The 22,191-nt window shown below is 37.9% G+C and overlaps 1 protein-coding gene across 2 annotated transcripts in view; it reads right to left on the minus strand.

The window, feature by feature from the left end:
* bcl2.S (B-cell CLL/lymphoma 2 S homeolog) overlaps positions 1-21,973 on the minus strand; it is an 89,144-nt gene extending 67,171 nt beyond the window's left edge. The window contains exons 1-2 of one of the 2 annotated variants that reach the window (XM_018268542.2): positions 21,396-21,973; positions 20,059-21,088 (exon numbers count right to left, since the gene is read on the minus strand). In XM_018268542.2, coding sequence (XP_018124031.1) covers positions 20,059-20,814 — 756 coding nt within the window. In that variant the 5' untranslated portion in view covers positions 20,815-21,088; positions 21,396-21,973. 2 annotated transcript variants of the gene reach the window in all.
* Positions 21,974-22,191: the final 218 nt, after the last annotated feature.

Genomic DNA, 22,191 nt, shown 5'->3' on the forward strand with positions numbered 1-22,191 from the left:
CCAATCTAATCCTAACTTAACTAAATCCTTTAGGTCTATGAAACTCAGGGAGAACTGCGGTGGTCAATATTGCTTCCACTCCTGTTAACTTTTGAATGGAGAGTGTGGGGAAGGCCATAATCACCAACATGGGTTTCTTTAGATTGGTGTATGATAGGCTGCATATTTTTTCCACTAAACCACTGCAATGAAATATCAGTTAAAGGCAGTCAGTGCAAACTTCCATTTGACTATTTTACAAATTTCAGGATTTTTTAAAGCTAGTTTAAGGCAAAATCTCTGCACTTCTTTTTTATTTCACTCAGGTCCCACACTTATCTTCTACTATTTTGAAATATATCTTATTTGGCAAACGCTTATTCCTTCAAAAAATTACTTTTTCTAAATGATGGTGGTCAGTAGTGAAGAGTTTTTCATAAAGTAAAAAGTCTTCATAACTTCTGTACGAATAAAAAAATCTCTGGAGCTAGAATTAGAAAGCAGCACTTGGCTGACCTAAATGTCTTAGGAATATATTTGGAAAGGGAGCACTACTCTCTGGTGCTGGTTTACACAGTGGTGCTATTCCTATAACACTATGGGGTAGATTTATCAAAGAGTGAAGTTAATTTCTATGGGATTTTTAAAGGCGTATTTATCAAATGGTGAAGTTCATTCTGTGGGAGATGGCCTTTCCATAATTCGGAGCTTTCTGGCAAATGGGTTTCTGGATAAATGGATCCCATACCTGTACTGGAGTTCTAAGATTAATTCTGACTTGGCACTATCTGCAAGGAGTTTGTACATTCTGCCCATGTCTGCATGGATTTGCTTTGGATACTCCACACTACATAAACATATAGGTACCAACTGGCTACTAATGCAATTGCAAACTTGTTGGCTCTATATAATTAAGAATAGTAAACAAAATGTGTTGGTTAAAATCAAATACGTTCTAGTTTTTTGTGTGACGTTCCCTATATTTCAACAAAATGCAAAAGTATTTCAATGAGCAGCAAAAGTCTGCCTGACAAAGAAGCCTTCCTAATGAAATTGCAACATATTGCTTTTAGTTCTGACCACTTTTACTACATTGGACTGCAGATCTGCCATTACAACCAAAATTTTAGACTCTCTTACATTAACCTGATATCATCTGCTTTTTATTATGTACCACATGACCATATCCAGCTTTTAAGTTGAGATTTGTCTGATGAAAACCTTTGAGTAGTTCATACCATAATAGATGTACAACTTTAATCTCATTAAGCTTTGCTAAGCCAGTGCTCACAGACTTACAACAGCTATTTGTTGTTTGATGTTTTAGTTTAGCAACAGCTGGCAGTCCAGTTAAATACAGTACAACAGCTTAACTAATATTGCCTAATACTGAGATGAGGCCATTTGTCTATCTATATATACTGGCCATTAAAACCTGAACTGTGGCTGTGTTAGCTGTAAACACAGACCTCCTTCCCTTCCAAGAGCCAGGTTACACTTTTTCTGTTTCCAAACAGACCGTCATTTGTCTTCCTGTGCAATGTTTATCTGTCATCTTGCTTGCTCTTTCCTATTTTTGGCTCTTTAACAGAATGTTTGTTTTCTAAAATATTTTTGTACCATTGAGCCTATTTTCAGACCCTCACTATTTTTAGCTGTGCTATGTCTTAAACTTATGTGTATAAACCACATGCACACATGAAATAATAATAATAATAATAATTATTATTATTAATAATAAATTGTTTTATAAATTGGCATCATATTCAGCAGCACTACACAATAACAGTAGGGGTATATTTTAAAACATGCAGGTTACATAACAACTATAGACTGTAAAATAGAGTCCTTCTGTTTAGAGCTTTCTTGTTGCCAGTGCCTTGGTCAGAAAAAAAACTCTTTGGAAAATAACATATTTTAGCGTTTACATCAGTAAAGTTGAATCTGCAACCCTGTAGTTGAAGGCTGTCAGCAATACTTCATCCTGCATCTCTTTCATGAAAATGGTATATATGTGATAGGAACCTTTGTAGACTATAGACTGCGAACATCTGAGATACAAGGTACAAATACGAGACCCTATAGAGAAATTTCTGGGAGACTAGTCACATAATTTAAAGGCACCTTGCCAGGAATGTTAAACCTTGGTTTTCTACTTGTTACAAATTGTACAGTTTGAGATGTGCAGTTGGCAGCATTTTTGCTTGACCAATAACCCTCAGAGAAAGTTACTGGTTGCACTATTCTTAGCTAGAGGATGCATGTTATATATGCACCGTTAACTGAGATAAACCAAGCATCAATGACATTATTATGTCTTAAAATCCCTCTAAGTTCTCCTGGTGCCAAAAAAACCCCATATTGAAAGCAGTCTTAATTAAAGGAGACATAATTCAGGGAGCAGGAAGTGGAAGAGAGGGAAGGATTATTAGGGTTTTTGCAGAAATATTCAATAAATCAGCCTGAAACACTACTTTTTTTAAGCACATTTCTTCTAAATCGAAATAAGTATAAAAATGTCTGCTTTAAACTTTTACTGAAAAGCACCTCTATCCTTCCTAATGATATTATCTTCTAGTCTGACATGCTTATGGAGAGAATAGGTACATATCTACATATATTTTTGATCATATTCCTCAAGCACCTTTATTGAGTGTAAACAATCCAAATCTGTCTTCATTTAAGAAATTTAAAGAGATACTTATTTAGTTATGTTAGTTTCCCTAGATTCTCTCTAGTTCGTTAGTAGAATCCTCATTAACTACTGCAACTGCAGCATGCTAAAATAGATGCAAATTAATATGCATAAACAACCATGCTCCTGGCACAGTGCACCACTACACCCACATAGTCTATTCTGATGGATCATGACCAAGTGATGCTCTAAACCCTATAATTACCACAACCCTGGATGTGACTGTAATATCAAGGATCCAGCAGTGGGTACATTAATAGCTGCTTCAAACCTGCATGAAATGATAATGCTGTTAATGCAAATTGCAGAAATGTGCAATCGTGTTTGTTTTGACACATCGCACACAACTCGTTGCATGGCTGTAATTACATTGGAATTGAAAAATCTGCATTGTACTGCACTGTGGTTGTAAGTAAGGGATTACAGAAGATCTCTGTAAAACTATATGACCAATTAAATTGTCTGTTTTATTTCTGATTATTGTTCAATCTAATTCACAACAAGTCACTAATTACTGGGATTTTGCATTTTCAAATAAATGATACAATACAATGTTCATATAATATATTCCACATGTTCCTGCAATAAAGTTTCCTGTGCAATACCAACAAAAAGTTATGAAGAGCAATAAATCACATGTAACAATTAAACTCACAAAGTCAGATGTAGACAAAGAGTAATGGAAACATGTGAAAGTATATTGTTTTGTTTTTGCATGTGCACGTTCTTATTGCATCTGCAAAGGTTAAACCAATAGAGCAGTTATGGTTCCCTGTGAAACAGAGGTGACTAATACTTGCCCTTTGCGGCCAAGCAATGCTTTCTAATACAGTGTGATTTTCAGCCAGCATTAAATGCAGAAAGGTCTGACTAATAGGCAGAAAATCAAAGAGTAGGCGGTTTTGACTCATGTAAGCAGTTGCTTAGTGCTTTATCATGGGCTTTACACTGTTTGGTGACATTTTTTTTCTCATAAACAAGTCTTCCAGGTCATTCTCTCTTGCTTTCACTGATCGCTTCACAAATAACACAAGGTCCCACACTACACATCATGCTATGCTTATACTAAATGATTCGCTAGTCAGTAGAGAATTATGATTCAACAACAGGCATAGGAGAAGGCTCTTGGCTACCCAAGGTCCAAGCAGATAAAATGGAAATAAGAAAGAAAATGTCATGGGGTAATTGATCAAAATATATCCAAGTTGCAAAACTTAAGAAATGCTATTATAAACAAAAGAGATTTATTACACTTAAAAAAGAACTTAATTGCCTTCTGTCTCGTTTATTTATACCTGGAGTTAATTTTTGCCAAAATGTTCTTCCTGGTGTGACAGATTAACAATAACCAGATCCAAGTCTAGATCTTTTCAGAGCAAATAAGCAAATAAAGTGTTTCCGCTGTATTTTGATGGAATCTGGAGAAGGGAAACTTTACACTTCAATGAGCCAGCGCATATAAGTACATTCTACTGACCTGGAGCATTCTACTGATCTGTCACCCTCTTATAGTAAATGGCCTTCCATCCCTGGGTTTGCTCTAATGTGATGAAGCTGCATGTAAATCTGTGTTTCAACCTCGCATGTGATTGTGACCTTCTCAGTCTTGGAACAGCTGATGCCTATTCCCTCTAAGTTACAGTATGTGGATGCATTGACAAACAGAAGGTAAGATATATGGGATTTATAGGATACATTTCCACTAATGTACACTGACATTCACCATAATAGGTTACACATACACAGTTAAGTAATTACTTCCCTCATAACTGCATTGCCCCTGAATACTGCCCTTGTGACCATAGAACTATAAACTGAAAACGAAGTTAAGCTTGATGGACATTCCTCTTACATAGCCTTATACCAAATAACAGTTTTATCTAATTTAGCATCTCAGGCATTTAGTGTGTTCCATTGGTACCAAAGTCCTCTTTGATACAATAATTGTAAAGTTATGTAATAAAAAGTATTAAATTGCAACCTATCTGGTATGTGTTCCAAATCTTCCTCAGAAAACGAACCAAATAAGGTAATGTACTATTCCTTCAACAGCAAGGATTTTTAATCTATGGGTCAAAACCAAAACTGGTTTTCCATAAAGTCTGTGTAGGTCTCTATGATCCTTTTTATTAAAGTGATTTTTCTGACACAGCAATTAAAATATACCATATAACTAATTCTATTCCAGTTTTTGTGCTGTCAACTTTCTGTATTAATCTAGGTCCCTGTAGCAGAGTGAGGCACTACAGGCTGACCAGTAGGGTTTTAAGGACTATTGATTAGCCAACTGAGGTTAATCTGTAGTCCTTAAAACCCAGGCTGGTCAGTCTCTCAGGAGCTTGGGTCTGGGATCCTGACAATAAGGATCTTATGTGCCTGTGCACATATACAGTCACCCGGGTGGAGGTCATTTTACTGCCTTTCTGTTGTTACTGAAATTACTCTACTGCTGAAAGCCATTTTTGCTGTTTGGAAAGAAAAACTGCATTTATTTGTACCTGTTTTCTGCTTTTGCTGTCCTGACGCTTACTCTGTGGAACCTGTCATAGTCCCCTAAGAAAATGCTTTAGAACTATGACATACATGGTGTTTTGACTGTTGCAAGAGTCAACATGCTCCTGTCTGCTTGTCACTGCTCCTAATGTTATACAATGACAAGCACCCTGGTTGAAGCATATTGAGCAATGAAAGTCATTGTAGCAGTGTTGTACTATGTTAGCTATAGATCAAAGCCAGAGAATAGAGTAGATCCCAAAATGTAAATCCCCAAAGCTAGCATTTTATAATTTACTTGTAAAAAAAAACTATTATTTAGCTAATGAAAGGTCCTAAAAGCTAGCATTTTATAATCTACTGTTATAAAAATACTATTTAGCTAATGAAAGGCATCACCTACCCTATGTTCAATGAAAGGCAGACCTCCTTCTCCATGTTTTGATGTGACAGAGTCCCCTGTCACTGCTTGGGCGCTTGTCATTGTATAACATTCAGAAAATGAAAAAGGCAGAGATAGTCATTTGACTGCTGCTATTTCATTAGAAGGGGTGATGGGGCAGAGGGTTGTTTTGACTGGTATGCCGGAGTGCAGCAGCAGTCAAAATACCCCATGTATCACAGCCTAAAATTTAACTTCTAAATAAAAAATGGGTTGCAAAGTTAATAAAGGCCCACTTGAAAAAAATACTGATATTTTGTCAAAGTGATTTCTGATCAAATTTTGTTCAACCTGAAACCTTGCTAAGAATCTGGAGATTACAAGCTTGCACAACAAAGCATACCAGGGATTTAATTCAGCCTCCCCTTACCGCAATGCATACTTGAATTTCTACACATGATTTAAGTCTAGCATCATATTGTGGCATCTGTTCCGCGGATAATATGAATCAACATTTCTAAGAAGCACGAGGCACTTACAGCAAAACAAAATGTTCTCCATGAATGCAGTCTGAAAATTGTTTTAAAATTAATTATGTCCAAATTGCAATCATTGCATTGATATTGCTGCAATATCATTTAACTTTAACCCATGTTTATTTTATTCAGATTCTGTTTCTAATATAAATAAATGCAGCACAATTATGTCTTGTCAGGCCACCCTAGCCAACCTGCCAACCATACAACTTTTAATAGAATATCCTGTAATTTGCACCATAAAAAGTGCACAGCACACAAAAAAGTGGCTGAGTGTTACAGGGTTAGAGTCTATGAGGGAATGCTGTGTTAATAAGTGTAAAATGCTCAGATATCTGAAATGGGAATGCTGGCTGGTATGCCTAAGAGAAGAATATGTGTATTTTTAGCATATGGTATGGAAAAAGGATCTTCATGTCATTTCTAATACCTAACACACAAGTGTATAACAACAGAAGAACCAAGCCTGGGGAGGGAACTATGGGCAAATTAAGTAAAGTTTCAAAAAATGCACAGTAGTACCCAAGGTAAAATGATCAGATTTATGAAATGGGAATGCTGCCGGTATACCTAAGAGAAGAATATGGGGATTGTTAGCAAATGGTATGGAAACAGAAACTTTATGACCTCTCTAGTACCTAATACACAAGCGCATAACAACAGGATAAGCAAACCCTATGGTTGCCAAGATTGAGGAGGGCCTGGTGGGTAAATTAAGTATAGGTATATAAAAGGCCTTTCCAAATTTTGAGAGGGCCTTAAATATTTCTGTTATGGAGTTCAGCTAATACAAATGGACTGAATTTTTAAACATAAACCAAAGACAACGTCTTATAGGACCAAATAAAGACTAAATCATATCATATATGATAATGAATAGATGGAAATTAACATTTGTCTAGACCTGATCTATAATATTTACACTTCTGGTACTTTATTCATATGACTTGTCTCATATCATTTACTTAATTTAGTATAATATAACATAACAGCATGTAAAAACTACCCTTTGACTTCCACGGCCCATATAAAAAGCACTTGATTGATGGACTCTTTAGAGACTTCTAATATACTTATTTGACAACAGGTGAGTAAACTCGTCAACTAATAGTAATACAAAAATGACAGTTCCTGACTAGGGATGCACTGAATCTAAGATTAATTTTGAAGTTTGGCCGGGATTTGGCCTTTTTCAGCAGGATAAGGCCGAACCCAAGTGCCTGACTGAACCAAATCAGAATCCTTAAAGACATGACTTTTCATCACAAAAAAGGAAATTGTATTTTTGTTTTTTGTACTTTGTAACCCTTCTTTCAGATATGCTCAGGATTGAGCTAATTCCTTCATGAAAGATAATCACAAATCACAAAATAATGTATTTGATGCATCCCTATTCCTGACACAGCAGTGCTGGTATAGTGCTCAATCAATTGCAAGTGCGTGTGTCAAAAGTTCGCTGATAAACTTCTTTACAAATCTGTCGGGGTCAAAAATTCAAAGTATACCATCTCCAAATGTATTTTAATACTGTATAAAAAATGCAGTATCCAGAATTCCCAAACACAGAAATTTCCATGTAAAGGATAGTTGTCGTCTTTAATCCATGTACATGATATATTTGTAGGTTTTAATCTGAACATTTTAATTAACTCGTACAACGTGACTATAAACATGTCTGTTACAAGTAATAACACAATTCCTTAAGAATAATAAAACAGATGTAACCTAGTACATGGGTGTCCACAGATAGGGGCAAGGGGGGCACTTGCCCCTCCCTGGACTTGTACTTCATAATAAATTAAACGATTTTCCCTTACCATATGTTTACATATATATTTTTTTTCTTTTTTATATGAACACATTTCTTACAATTACCATTAAGGACCTGCAATAATTTTATAAAGGGCATCTTGTCAGATCAGCATCCCTTCAAATAATGGACCATCCTAATGCCTTTTCTGCTCAGAGCAGCAGCCCGGATTTAGCTCCCCCTTCCCCCTGAGAGAAGCTTCCTGCTCCTCCACTGTGTGAGGAATGAGAGAATCAGAGTAGAGAATCTTCTCCTGATAAAGCAGCTTTTTTTCCCAGGGCAGATGAGTGTGTATCTGTCAGGTGTGTTTATCAGTGTGTGTGTATCTATGTGTAAAATTAACTTAATGTGTGTAAGGGCAACTGTGTGTATATTATAGAGACTATAATGAACCTGTGTATAGTTGTGTATCTACATTCATTATTGAATCTTATAGGAACAGGTTGGCTGTGGGTTTTGCCTACAACCATTTGCCACAAAACACATGAACCCCTACAGTTCCTCGCCTTGCTGCTCCATTGTCATACCTCCCAACATTTTTGAAATAGAAAGCGGGACAAATATTTTGACCACACCTATTTGTGTGGCCACACCCCCTAATTACCATGTTCATTTTACAAAATGTGGAAGGTTATGAAAGTTTGAACACATTTCTGTGGTTTTTATGTGTTATTACAGTTTTGGTAATGAAGGTGGATTGCCCTTTAAGCTGCAAGTCAGTTTCCACAAGAGACCTGCTTATCTTAAATTGTTACAATTACTTATTTTCTTATCTTAAATTGTTACAAAAGTATCCAAGTGCACCTGGTGGCAGTTCTGGGCTCTCTGCCAAATGCCAATTAAGTTAGAAACATTGTATCTTTTTCTGGCTGTTCATGCAGGAGATCAAAGAGAAAGTCGGGACATTTCAGTAACAATCAAGGACTGAGGTTTGAGCTCTCAAAATCGGGACTGTCCCTCGAAAAATGGGACAGTTGGGAGGTATGCATTGTATCCCCCACCTATCCATGGCTTCACTCTATTCACTGTGCTCTTAGTATTATACCCTTTCTCTTCTCATTCGGATGAGTTACCCCCAAACTCACCTCTCCATCTCAAATAACCCTCTGCCTCACTCTATATATCTGTATAGATAGAAATATCTATAACATTATAATATGTATTTTTGCATCTCACCCCACTCTCCTGCTCCTGTCCTGTATCCACCCCATTGTTTTTTTTGTTTTTTTGATAACTCTTATCTTTTAACCCTTCTGTCACTCTGACAGCAAAGCAGCTTTCCCCTAGACTGAAACAGAATGTATAAACATAGATTCTTTGCAAGCGACATTTTGTTGTGCACAGACTCTACTTTATGTACAGTAGAACCCCCATTTTACGTTTTTCAGGGGACCAGAAAAAAATATGTAAAATCAGGAAAATGTATTATGCATTATATATTGGTGGGACCACAAAAAATTATATAAAATATGGAACAACTTAAAAGCAGGGTATCTAAAATGGAGTCTTCATTGTATGTATCCAGCTGTAACTGGTCTCTAGAGGGAATAACATTCTGCAAACTGCTGGCTAGTAATTGTGAAAAGTAGTAGAAAGTAGAAAAGACCAAGTGCTGTCCTGGCAAACAAGGAGTTTGTGTCACTAACAGAATGGCCATATAATACAGGTGCAACAGTTACTACTTTATATATTTATAGAAATGCTGTTGTTAGGATTGTGTGGAAACCAAAATATGGGTACAAGTAATTTGTGTAAAAGTTTGCACCGCCCTGGAAAATTTTCTCTGGCCGCCCATGACCTAGTAGATCCAGTAGTACTTTCCCCCCCCCTGTGAATTTCAATATGCCTTATACAGTAAGGGCCACATTTACTAAGGGTCGAAATTGGGTACTTCGACCACCGAATAGGCCAAATTCAACTTCGACTTCAGTTCTAATTGAAAATGCTTCGACTATTCGACCATTCGATAATCTAAGTACTGTCTCTTTAAAAAACTTCGACTTCATCATTCAGAGACAGGTGCAACTGGTCAATGTCTTATTTATATGTTTCCCCTTCAGGTAAAAACCATCATAAGTGCACCTTCATTAGCTAGTCTGGCTAATTTCTATTTGTTTTAAAAATGAATTATTCACTGAAATACTACAGTGTTCCACCTAGACCAGGGGTCCCCAAACGCCGGGCCACAGACATACTTGAACTGGGCCGCCAAGCCCGCATTTGATGTGGCGACCCCAAATTTAATGCGGTGTGGAAATTTATGCACCGCACGCAGTTGACCCCCCTGGTCCTTGCAAAAAATTTGGGCTTTACACCGGTCCCTGGGACAAAAAAGGTTGGGGACCGCTGCACATGTTTTGTTTTCTTCACACTGTATTTTCTATCGTCGCTATATAGACGATATCTTTATGATTTGGAATTGTGATAGGGACACCTTACGAGAATTTTACAACTGCCTCAATACAGCGGTACCCACAATCCAATTTACACTTGTCTCTGATCAAAAATGTGTCTCTTTCCTAGATTTGAACATATACATTGACAACAACCGTCTGGAGACAGACTGGTATAAAAAAACCAACTGATCGTAACACATTACTACACTATAAAAGTTGTCACCCTCCAGCTCTTAAGAAATCTCTACCTAAGACACAATTAGCTCGAATCAAAAGGATTGTATCAGATCCAGAGCTATTCCCCTTAAGAGCAGCCGAAATGATCGAACGCTTCAGTGATAGAGGATATCCCAAAGAGGCCCTCACTGAGAGCGATGAACACATGAAAAATATCCCAAGAGAAATTTTGCTTGAAAACAAAAACATACCCAAAACACAAAAGAGATTGGCTTTTGTAAGCCAATATACATCGGCCAGTAAACACATAGCCATGGTTTTACGCAAACACTGGCATATACTACAAAAATGCTCCCCAGACATTGAGGAGTTCACTTCTCCTCCACTGATGGCTTATAGGAGAGGGAGGAATATCAGAGACACCTTAGTAAAAGCAGATATTGGCCCAACTAAAAAAACAGGCCAGCAATACCTAGCTGATATTAAACCGGGAACTTTCCCTTGCTTAAATTGTGCACAGTGCAACAGTGTGACCAAAGGACAAAGCTTCACACATCCCCACACTGGGAAAAGATTCAGTATTAAGCAATTTTTTACATGTGAATCTACATATGTGATCTATTTAATCAAATGCCCGTGTGGACTAGGATATGTGGGAGAAACAACCCAGAAAGTAAAAGACAGGATCTCAAAACATAAATCAACCATAAGATGCGAAGACCTGGAACTCCCTATACCTGCACACTTCCATACAGCAAAACATACACCAAGTCAGCTGAGATTTCAGATTATTGATGGTGTCCCCAAATTAAGAAGAGGGGGCGATCGGTTGAAAGTCCTCAAAAGAAAAGAAATGTACTGGATAAATAAATTGGGTACGCTTTGGCCCAAGGGCCTTAATAGGGAATATACACCTATGTGCTTTATTTAAGTTATAATACCCTTTCTATTCCACCTAGGTCAGACAACACCTTCTTTTGTTCTGATTGGTTTTAACCTTTTACTGTATTTTTACAATTTTCTGAACATGATTTTTGTCTTTTAAGGTTATCAACATTTATGAAGAATGGGTACATGATCCCGGACTGCATCGAGGAGATTCCATTTGATTCCATTTGGAACCATCCTCTCCGGGTAAAAGGTACTGCAGTGTCTATAACCTTATATATTGTTTTACTTTTATCACTAAGTGTCACTTTTAAATTTTTGTCTTATAAATACAACTAAATACCTAGTAAGGAATTGGACTGACAAGATACACGGAGAATGCATAACGCTTGGACTTTACTGGACTTTCATGAAGTCTTCACTTGATGGGTTAAACTTAATTGGGGGTGGGTCCTGATATTGTGCACTCCCCCAGTGTGGGGGATAAATGTTTGTATCACACACTATCAGGCAGGCTTGAGAAAGGGCAAGACAAGGCCCGAAACGTTGCCTGTTACTGACCAACTTTAATAAATTTTTCACATTTTTCAAACAAGAGGTGCTGCAGTTTTTCCTGTTTTGCTGTACAATTGGCCTATGGCAAGGGCCTATACACTGCTTTGCACTCTGCCCGAAAGGAACCTATACGAGGTGGTTGAAGCACACACATCTGTGTACTTGGGGACCGCTGCACTAGACTATATCACACTTCAGGTTATATGGCTACAACTATTTTATCCATCTGAAAAAAATGGATACAATGTAGTCGCTTCAGAGGAATGCACGATAAAAAACACAGAAGTGAGTTATTAAAATAAGGCACAAGGGCGTTCACAGAGTAGAGATGTATTTCCCTGTAAAGTGCATATCCTCTTAGTGATGACTTCGGCAAATGTGTTCTGCAAATGTGTTCATCTCTTACTCTAAATAACCTTGGCAAATAACGATAACAAACTGATTCATAACATAATGTCACTTATATAGATTTCATTTTTAAAATGCTAGTTATATTTAGCAAGCCTTCAATGTACAAAAAAATCTTTTTACGGCTATTCTGTGTTATCAAGGTTTTGTGATGCCAAGATAAAAAGTCTATAGCAGACAAATTTTGTGTGCTTTCTTTATTATATACTGTTACTGTGGTCCCCAGCCTTATCCTGTACCCCTTAAAATAGATGTTATATCCTCAATTTATACTTTCTTCTTCTTTTACACTCTTTGGATCACCATCATCTAGGATTCCCTGAAAATCCTTTTCATTAGCCTTCATAATTCTCTATATTTAACAGGAATGATAACTCTTAGAGCATCATCACACTTGGCATCTTCTCATTTGGCATAGAAATGCCAGCAGAGAAATAGGCGACCTGCTCCCATCCACCCTGTCTTGTGGATGCAATGACAGGAATGCGATCAACCTGTCAGCACACACAGAGTGGATTAGTGTGGAAATGCCACAGTGTCTATGTCAGAGGAGACAACTCCAAGTGTGACACTGCCTTTAGAAATAGCTTGTTGTGAACCACAAATACCAGCATCTAGTCATTTAAGAGATAAGTGGGTAATTTTAGAAGCTGTAGTAGCAAAAGCGTGAGTGCCATGTGTTTGACTATATATATATATATATATATATATATATATAGAGGTAACAAGAAGAGCCCGCACACACAGGACTTGAGTGAAGAAAAAAATTTTGTTTATTCAACGTTTCGGCCCAGTCACATGAGCCGTCTTCAGGAAGTAAGGGTTCACCAATAGGCATACAGATATTTATACATTGGTAAAACAAAGAAGGGCGCCAAAATTCACAAATAAAAAGGTAACAGGAAGCGTGGGTGTGTAATGCTCGTGAGGATGACGTCATCTATTGTTCAAACCCGTCAGGTAAGTGTTGAGCATACAGATCTTCGTGAGGCAAGGGGAAGCACACCTGTTTTCGTGCCGTGTTCAACAATATAAATGTGTAAATATAAGCAAAGTCTAAAACCAAGTTAAAAACAAGTCGGGGGTTACCCCCGCCACTCATAGGACCGGCCTGCATTCTGTGAGACATAGGAGAGGAATAACAGCTGATGTCGCCACCGATACCAGGTACGGGTAAAGACGTATAGAGAGGACAGCTCCTGTGTTGTTGCGCATACTTACAATCAATTGCCCATACGTGTCAGTGAATCCAGTGCGGTCTCTAGGTAACATTCCTCCAATTTAAACGTCTGCCCTGCCGTCAAGCACTACCCTTGCCGTTAGAGGCTGAAGAGGGGAGCTGTCTTAAGCCGTAAAGACGGTATCGGTAGAGGTGCCTGTATGTTTAGACAGCGGACCGATTAAACGGTTTGCAAACCCAAAGCACAGCTTTACGGCACCCATCTTATACCAAAAAAGGAGCATCCCCAGCTTACAATCTCATCGTGCCAGGCATAGGGTATTTATAAGATGCATAGAGAACCGGTGTCTGACTCACAGTTGGGGGCGGATTGCAATGTCATTAACTCTCGGTCTATTGCAGGTGCTGTCCAACGTCTCCCGAACCCTGTGTGGGGCCGTCCTATAGCACATAGTTCAACTGTATCTCACTGCTGGCGGGTATCCTGAGAAGAGAGTGGAAAGAAACAACAAAGTTGTTATATTGTTACTACGTATAAATGTATCCAGTGAATAAAGAAACATGTGAATTCTAATGGCCTGATTTGTATTAGTAATGTAGCCAAAGGGAAATTTCTCACTCCAATCCACTAGTGGTTCACATATCCCGAATGGAAAAAGCATATCCGGTGTGGCACCTATATTGGGGAAAATGCACAGTATGTAGGAGTTGGAGGCCACAACCAAAGCCTAAAGAGAGGGACTAGCTGGTCACAGGGGCGATAGAGCAGAGAAAAGACCATTTGGTTATAAAGAGGCACATAGTTAAATGTTTAAGACACCAAGCTTTGGATGTCATAGTATAGAAAAAACATTAGGAAATATATGGCAGTATAAGCAGGGAGAGCAGTCCCCCTTAACTATTCAAAGAAAATTTTAGTGGTAGGCCAGAGAACTCAAACAAGTCAGAAAATTATAGCTTAATACAGAAAAATGGGACAGTCCACAAAACAAGCAACGATTCAAAATGGTATCCACAGAAGTCCGAAACTAGTTCTGAAGCATTTAAAAAATCAAAAAAACAAAAAAGTCAAAAAAATCACAAAAAAATTCAAAAGAAAGGAGACATAGGCAGAGTCTCATTTAGTCCTCTGGGGGCCAGAGTATCCAATTTGTATATCCACATCGATTCCCTCTGTAGGAGTAATAAACCCCTATCACCTCCCCTCCGTGGTATCGGGACATGATCATGATAGGGGTTTATTACTCCTACAGAGGGAATCGATGTGGATATACAAATTGGATACTGTGGCCCCCAGAGGACTAAATGAGACTCTGCCTATGTCTCCTTTCTTTTGAATTTTTTTGTGATTTTTTTGACTTTTTTGTTTTTTTGATTTTTTAAATGCTTCAGAACTAGTTTCGGACTTCTGTGGATACCATTTTGAATCGTTGCTTGTTTTGTGGACTGTCCCATTTTTCTGTATTAAGCTATAATTTTCTGACTTGTTTGAGTTCTCTGGCCTACCACTAAAATTTTCTTTGAATAGTTAAGGGGGACTGCTCTCCCTGCTTATACTGCCATATATTTCCTAATGTTTTTTCTATACTATGACATCCAAAGCTTGGTGTCTTAAACATTTAACTATGTGCCTCTTTATAACCAAATGGTCTTTTCTCTGCTCTATCGCCCCTGTGACCAGCTAGTCCCTCTCTCTTTAGGCTTTGGTTGTGGCCTCCAACTCCTACATACTGTGCATTTTCCCCAATATAGGTGCCACACCGGATATGCTTTTTCCATTCGGGATATGGGAACCACTAGTGGATTGGAGTGAGAAATTTCCCTTTGGCTACATTACTAATACAAATCAGGCCATTAGAATTCACATGTTTCTTTATTCACTGGATACATTTATACGTAGTAACAATATAACAACTTTGTTGTTTCTTTCCACTCTCTTCTCAGGATACCCGCCAGCAGTGAGATACAGTTGAACTATGTGCTATAGGACGGCCCCACACAGGGTTCGGGAGACGTTGGACAGCACCTGCAATAGACCGAGAGTTAATGACATTGCAATCCGCCCCCAACTGTGAGTCAGACACCGGTTCTCTATGCGTCTTATAAATACCCTATGCCTGGCACGATGAGATTGTAAGCTGGGGATGCTCCTTTTTTGGTATAAGATGGGTGCCGTAAAGCTGTGCTCTCTATACGTCTTTACCCGTACCTGGTATCGGTGGCGACATCAGCTGTTATTCCTCTCCTATGTCTCACAGAATGCAGGCCGGTCCTATGAGTGGCGGGGGTAACCCGCGACTTGTTTTTAACTTGGTTTTAGACTTTGCTTATATTTACACATTTATATTGTTGAACACGGCACGAAAACAGGTGTGCTTCCCCTTGCCTCACGAAGATGTGTATGCTCAACACTTACCTGACGGGTCTGAACAATAGATGACGTCATCCTCACGAGCATTACACACCCACGCTTCCTGTTACCTTTTTATTTGTGAATTTTGGCGCCCTTCTTTGTTTTACCAATGTATAAATATCTGTATGCCTATTGGTGCACCCTCACTTCCTGAAGACGGCTCATGTGACTGGGCCGAAACGTTGAATAAACGAAATTTTTTTCTTCACTCAAGTCCTGTGTGTGCGGGCTCTTCTTGTTACCTCCATACTATGTAATCAAGGTTAGAGACTCAGGAAAGTTCAATGTTGATAGTTTCCTCCTAGTTTCCCCTACTCTAATACTGATTGGACTGGTAAATTGTATGCGGCAAATGAATGTAGGACTTGGCATTTATTGGCTAATTAACAGAGCAATCTTCTACATCTATTATAATTTTGGCTCCAAATCAATTCAATTCACATCCAACCAATGTTGGGTCCAGAATACAAAAGCAAGCAAATAAAAATGAAATATAGTGCTGACAGAAATGCCACAGGCAATTCCACACAATTGCAACAATCTATCTTTAACTCTAATCAGCCCAAAGGGGATGGCTCCATTCAAGAATTTACTCGGAATATACTGCAGGCACTCTCATCCCATGCCAGATTAGCTAATGAAGGTGCACTTTTGACGGTTTTTACCTGAAGTTGCACCTGTCTCTGAATGATGCCAGGAAAATATCTTATCTGCTAACTTCTTGCATGTTTTAAACATGACATGTATACATACATGGCACATCTGCATTTCTTCTCCAGACTATAAATAACACACACTCATATATATCTATATATATATATATATATATCTATATATATTTTCACTAAACATTTTAAAGAATAAACAAAAATACAAAAACAGCTCTACCATTCAACCGGTACAGACAAAGGTAGTCACCAAATAACTTCTGCAACTGCTAAATATGTTTGAAAACACATTGTAAACTTAATGGTATAAGTACTTAATGTTACTTTAATTTATAACAATCATAAGTAAGAAAAACAAGTTGGATTTCAATGAGTCTATGGTTAAGTGAATTAAGATTAAAGTGCTAACATGAGAAATTAGTTTAGAAACGAAGATACTAGTAATACCCAGAATGGCTTGCTGTAAATAAACACATGTGTACCTCCATGTGGCAGGAGTATTATGTTAAAGGGGTTGTCCACCTTTGAGATAACTTTTAGTATGATATAGTGAGTGATATTCTGAGACAATTTGCAATTGGTTTTCATTTTTTATTATTTACGGTTTATGAATTATTTCGCTCTTTATTCAGCAGCTCTTCAATTTGCATTTTAAGCAATCTGGTTGCTAGGGTCCAAATTACCCTGGCAACCATGCACTGATTTGAATAAGAGACTGGATTATTCATAGGAGAGGGACTAAATAGAAAGATGAGTAATAAAAAGTATCAATAACAATACATTTGTAGCCTTGCAGAGCATTTGTTTTTTAGAAGGGGTCAGTGATGCCCATTTAAAGTGTCAGAAGAAAAAGGCAAATAACTATAAAAATTAGATAATGAAAACCAATTGAAAAGTTGCTTAGAATTGACCATTTTACAACATACTAAAAGTTACCTTAAGGGTAGGACTCCACGAGCGATGTTGTTGCCATCTGACGCGCTGCGACAAAACGCATGCGACTTGTCGCTGTGCGCTGTGTCTGCATCCGACAGTCGTGTTGCGACGGATCAACGCTGCGACACCATGCAACAATTCTATCTCTTACCTTATTTTTGTAGCATGCGTTTTGTTGCAGCACGTCGGATCGCGACAACATCGCTCGTGGAGTCCTACCCTAAAGGTGAACCACCCCTAAATACAACATATAATAAAAACAGCATGGATTTTAAACTGTTACACAAGGGGCAGTGTACTGCATAATGACTTTTGCTTTTCATATGCTGTTTGTGTGCAAATAGTATTGTACCAATTGTAGAATAGTTGGTCATATTTTTCACGTCAGTTATAAAAGAATACATTGTATCTGCATTGTAGAGAGACAATTATGGTTGAAAATTGTTACACCACAAATTTAACTTTTCTTTTACAGGCAACTGGTAACAAAGATTATGTTCAATTACTTATGACAAGAGGAACCACTCCTTTGGCCAATGAAAATATAAACTACACAAAAATAACTATACATTATATAAGGAATAGTGTACACCCATTGTACTATATAAGGTTATTATAAGTGATGGAGGTGTTCCAGGTGATTTCTAATATTCTAACATTTTACAGCATGGACCATATTATTTTTTTAAAATATGTTTTATGTGAGTCATGTGGCACAATTATAAGTAATAATAAAAATAAGCACTGTTTATAATGATATAATTTAATGGATACGTTTCTCTGTGTAGATGCGATTTTCTATGTTCCCAGCAAGTAAGGCTTATTTAATTGTGGGAGAACTAACCAAGGTAGTGCTGTGATTTGTAACCTATGGTTTGTTACCCAAAATGTAGTCCTCATGTTGTTTATGGTGATCCTCCATGAGTAATGTGAAATGTTTTGGTACAGTGGTGAAACATATTTATTTATCTTTAGGTTGTTATCTTGAGCCCAGAATTCATTTTGATCTTCTGAATAGAAGGGACCCTGAGATAGGCTACCACATTTTGGTATTTAAATCTAAGAAGATAATTTATGGGCACCAAGCTAAGTTTCAATCATTAACATGATTTTAAATATAAGCCACAAATAAATCTGTGTAAATCATGTAAAAAACATGTTTTAACAGATCAAGACACTTGAGATTCTTCAGGCATAGATGCCAAAGCTTGATAAACATTGGAAATTTAATTGGAGGATTATACTAAAATAAGTTACATCTGCAGACACCTAGTACATAGGTCTTAATAAATGTATTCTTAAATTTTTATCAACTTTACATTAACTGGTTTAATCAAAATATTTGAGAGAGAAATTGGGGAGGTGACAGTTTTAGTTAAGATATCAGGAGCACTTTTGGCAGCTCAAAGAAATTTCTTTCCTATTCTTATAGAGAATTAATATCATTATGTTTGTTCCCAGAATACAAACTGAAATCATCTTATATCTAGATCAGCAGTCTGAATCCTTATTTATAGTTCAGTTCAAAACATATTTCTATAAATTCAGTCTCATCGTTGTAATAAAACTTCATAATGAAAAAGTTATGTTTGCTTCAAAAGTTTATGTCACCTTTTGTTTGTGTGCAAAATTGTTCTCTGAATTTTATTATATTTCTCCAAATAGCGTAATACAATTTTTCGTCAGTTGCTAAAAATGCAAGATGATAAAGTGACATACCTAAAACACATTATAAACAAGGACTTTCTGTGCTTATATTCAGCTAAATATCATTTTTGTAGGTATGTCTGCTACAAAAATGTTTCTCCAGTCATTGTAAAAAAGGAAAGAATGACTTGCTGGTGGGTAGAGGGAGTCAACATGGAAGAGATTTTCTACCAGTTTCATGGATATAAAAAGTTATATCAGATAAGTATACATATGTCAGCATTTTTGTGAACACGTGTGTGAAGAGGTATTTCTCTTAAGTAACCTCTTAAGTACTTTTGGTTTGCTCACATGAACAGAAAAGAATTCAGGTACTAACTAGCGTCAGTTGAAGGTTTACATAGTGTTCAGCCCCAGACTACCTTAGAAGAACAAAAGCTGGCTCCATTAGCTGTGCAGTAGAGGAAGCACTATCTTGTGATATCACTCAGCAAGAGTGACACTTACAGCCTTGTACAGCTATGCTAAACGTATTAAACCCTAATTTGACTCTACTGAGCTTCATAGAGGTTCCAAGCCTCGAGTTCATTTGGGTTCACTTGGCACAGCCACGTGCCCTTACTTGCCCTAGCATGTCACAGTACTGGTCACTTCCTAGCTTCTTTATCACTAACAGATACTCTTTTTTTTAAAAAAAAGTTACACTTTCTATTTCGGTCACTTTACTTCCTCCCTTTTAGCAGGTTTTCCAAAAATATTTCATTCAATCACTATGATAAGACTGTAACCCATGCTGATGCTAATACATTAAAAACACAATATAATACATATATATGCATACATGATTAAATGAGTGTATACTATTTAGGTATAATAGGTATAGTAAAAATCATACCCATCCTCCCTGTTCCTGGATCCAATTTTGTAAGTGACGGTTTAGGTACTCTGTCATCCAACCCACAATGGAGTCCACCAGAGGAGACATTTCGCGGTTAACACTCTCCACGCACATGACCCCACCAAACTCGAAAAAAGCAACAATCCTTCCCCAGTTTACCCCATCATGAAAGAGCTCCTCCACCACTGTTGCAAAGCGCACCCTAACTGTGGATGGGGTTAAATGGAGGAGCCCTGAGATCTGTCTGAAATCTTGCTGATATAGGCGAGAGAACTCATCTCCAGCTCGACTCAAGGTCTGTAGCACTGCCGAAGGGACTGGCTGCATAACAGCTTCATCACCACCATCAGCATCATTATTATCACCATCTGCAGCACGACTGGCATCTGGATTAACATTAAGATCTCTTGGTTCGACATTCAATTCAGCTAAGGGTGAAACAGCAGATGCAGACCTCCTGGGAACAGCAGGTGCATTGCCCACAAAGGTTATTGGAGTATTACTTGGGGTTTCCTCATCTGAGGAAGCAGCAGATGCGAGTGAAGACTGAGGTGGTCCACGTGAATCTGCGGAAGCAGCAGGCATTTCTCCATCATCAGAATAATTACTAATAGCAGCAGAAGCTTGAGGGTGCTCAGCAGAGACCTGCTGCCTTCCCTCTTCCCATGCATACCCCTTCTGAGATAGTTTATAATGGATATATTTTACCACTATGTCCCGGTGATCATAGCCTCCTCTCCTGGGATGAGCCATATTTGTCCACTGTCTGCTGGCAGGGAATTGGTGAAAAAAAGAATAATTCAATTATGAACCAAAATACTTCACCCAGATCTCAAAAAAGCTACTGTAGCTCTTATACTTTAGTTGCTGTAAGCGGAAGGTCCTGCTGAAGCTCTTTCATTCTTTAGCTGTATAAATTCCTCCCCCTCCTCCTACTTGTGGAGCTCTGTACCTTTATTGAAATTTCCCTCCTAAAGGTGTTTTCATTGTTAGCTGCTCTTTTTCAAGGGAGATTCCCTACTTGATCCTGAAACAAAAAACACATCAGCTTTAGAGTGGTGTGTGGGGTTTCCGTGTGACGTTTAGTAATGTGCATGAATCTACACCGTGAACTGATGCACAGGCATAATACATGTATATACATACATTAGTACGACAGCATTATGAACCCACTGTACTGCAGAAGCACTTGTATCTAATGAATGTGTGTGTATATTGAATTATAAAATACTGCACAGAAAATAAGATCTATTTTCCCTCAGGCTGTGTATATGTTGACACATACACATAACTTCTATATATGTAAGCAGGGAATAAGTAAGCAAGATACTCACTTGCTCTGCTGTTGGGTTTCCCTGTTCATCTGAATCCATGAAATAAATTCCAGATATGCTGGGGTTATATTGACTTGAATCCTCAGGGGGAATTAAATGCATCAATGAAACAGTCCAAACATCACATAAGCATCTTTGTTTAGGAAATGCTTCAGAGGCCACCCAGGCAACCCAGAAGCGCCAGTGAAATCCAAAATGCAGTTTTTTTCCCACCTCTGATTCGTGATCCTGCTACAGTGTGTTCACTCCCATTAATTCAGCCTCTCACACCCCACACATATGCTGCTCAGAGACGGCAAAAAGTACTAATCCCTTTCATCTAATCCAGCACAGGAATAATCTCTGGACGATAAATGAAATCCTAGTAGATTTTTTAAACAAAGGACAATGTAGCAGAGGAGGTGTCTGTGTGTATGTGTGTTATTTAGTTTCTTTTTATTGTCCTTGTTGCCTTCTTCATCTTGCCTCCGTGTAGCACACAGCGTGGCTGGCTGGTGGTGGGACACTGCTTGGCCGCTGTGCTGTGTCCTCCTGTGCTAGGACAGCACTGAAATCCTTGCACTTCTGGGTTGGCTCAAATGATTTCCTTCTTTAGTCTGTTCAGTGCGCATGCCATTTAGTGTAGATGAGGACTGCCCTCTGCAGGTGGTTTCTCCCTACTGTGCAGTCACATTCAAGCAAATTTTCTAATATGCATTATTTAATAATTGCTTTTTCTGATTCTTCATTAAAGGGGATGTAAAGACAAAAAAATAAAACTCCATTTTTACTTTCTTTAATGAAAAAGAAATCTATC

This window comes from Xenopus laevis, chromosome 6S (assembly GCF_017654675.1).
Source record: "Xenopus laevis strain J_2021 chromosome 6S, Xenopus_laevis_v10.1, whole genome shotgun sequence".
Classification (NCBI taxonomy): Eukaryota; Metazoa; Chordata; class Amphibia; order Anura; family Pipidae; genus Xenopus; species Xenopus laevis.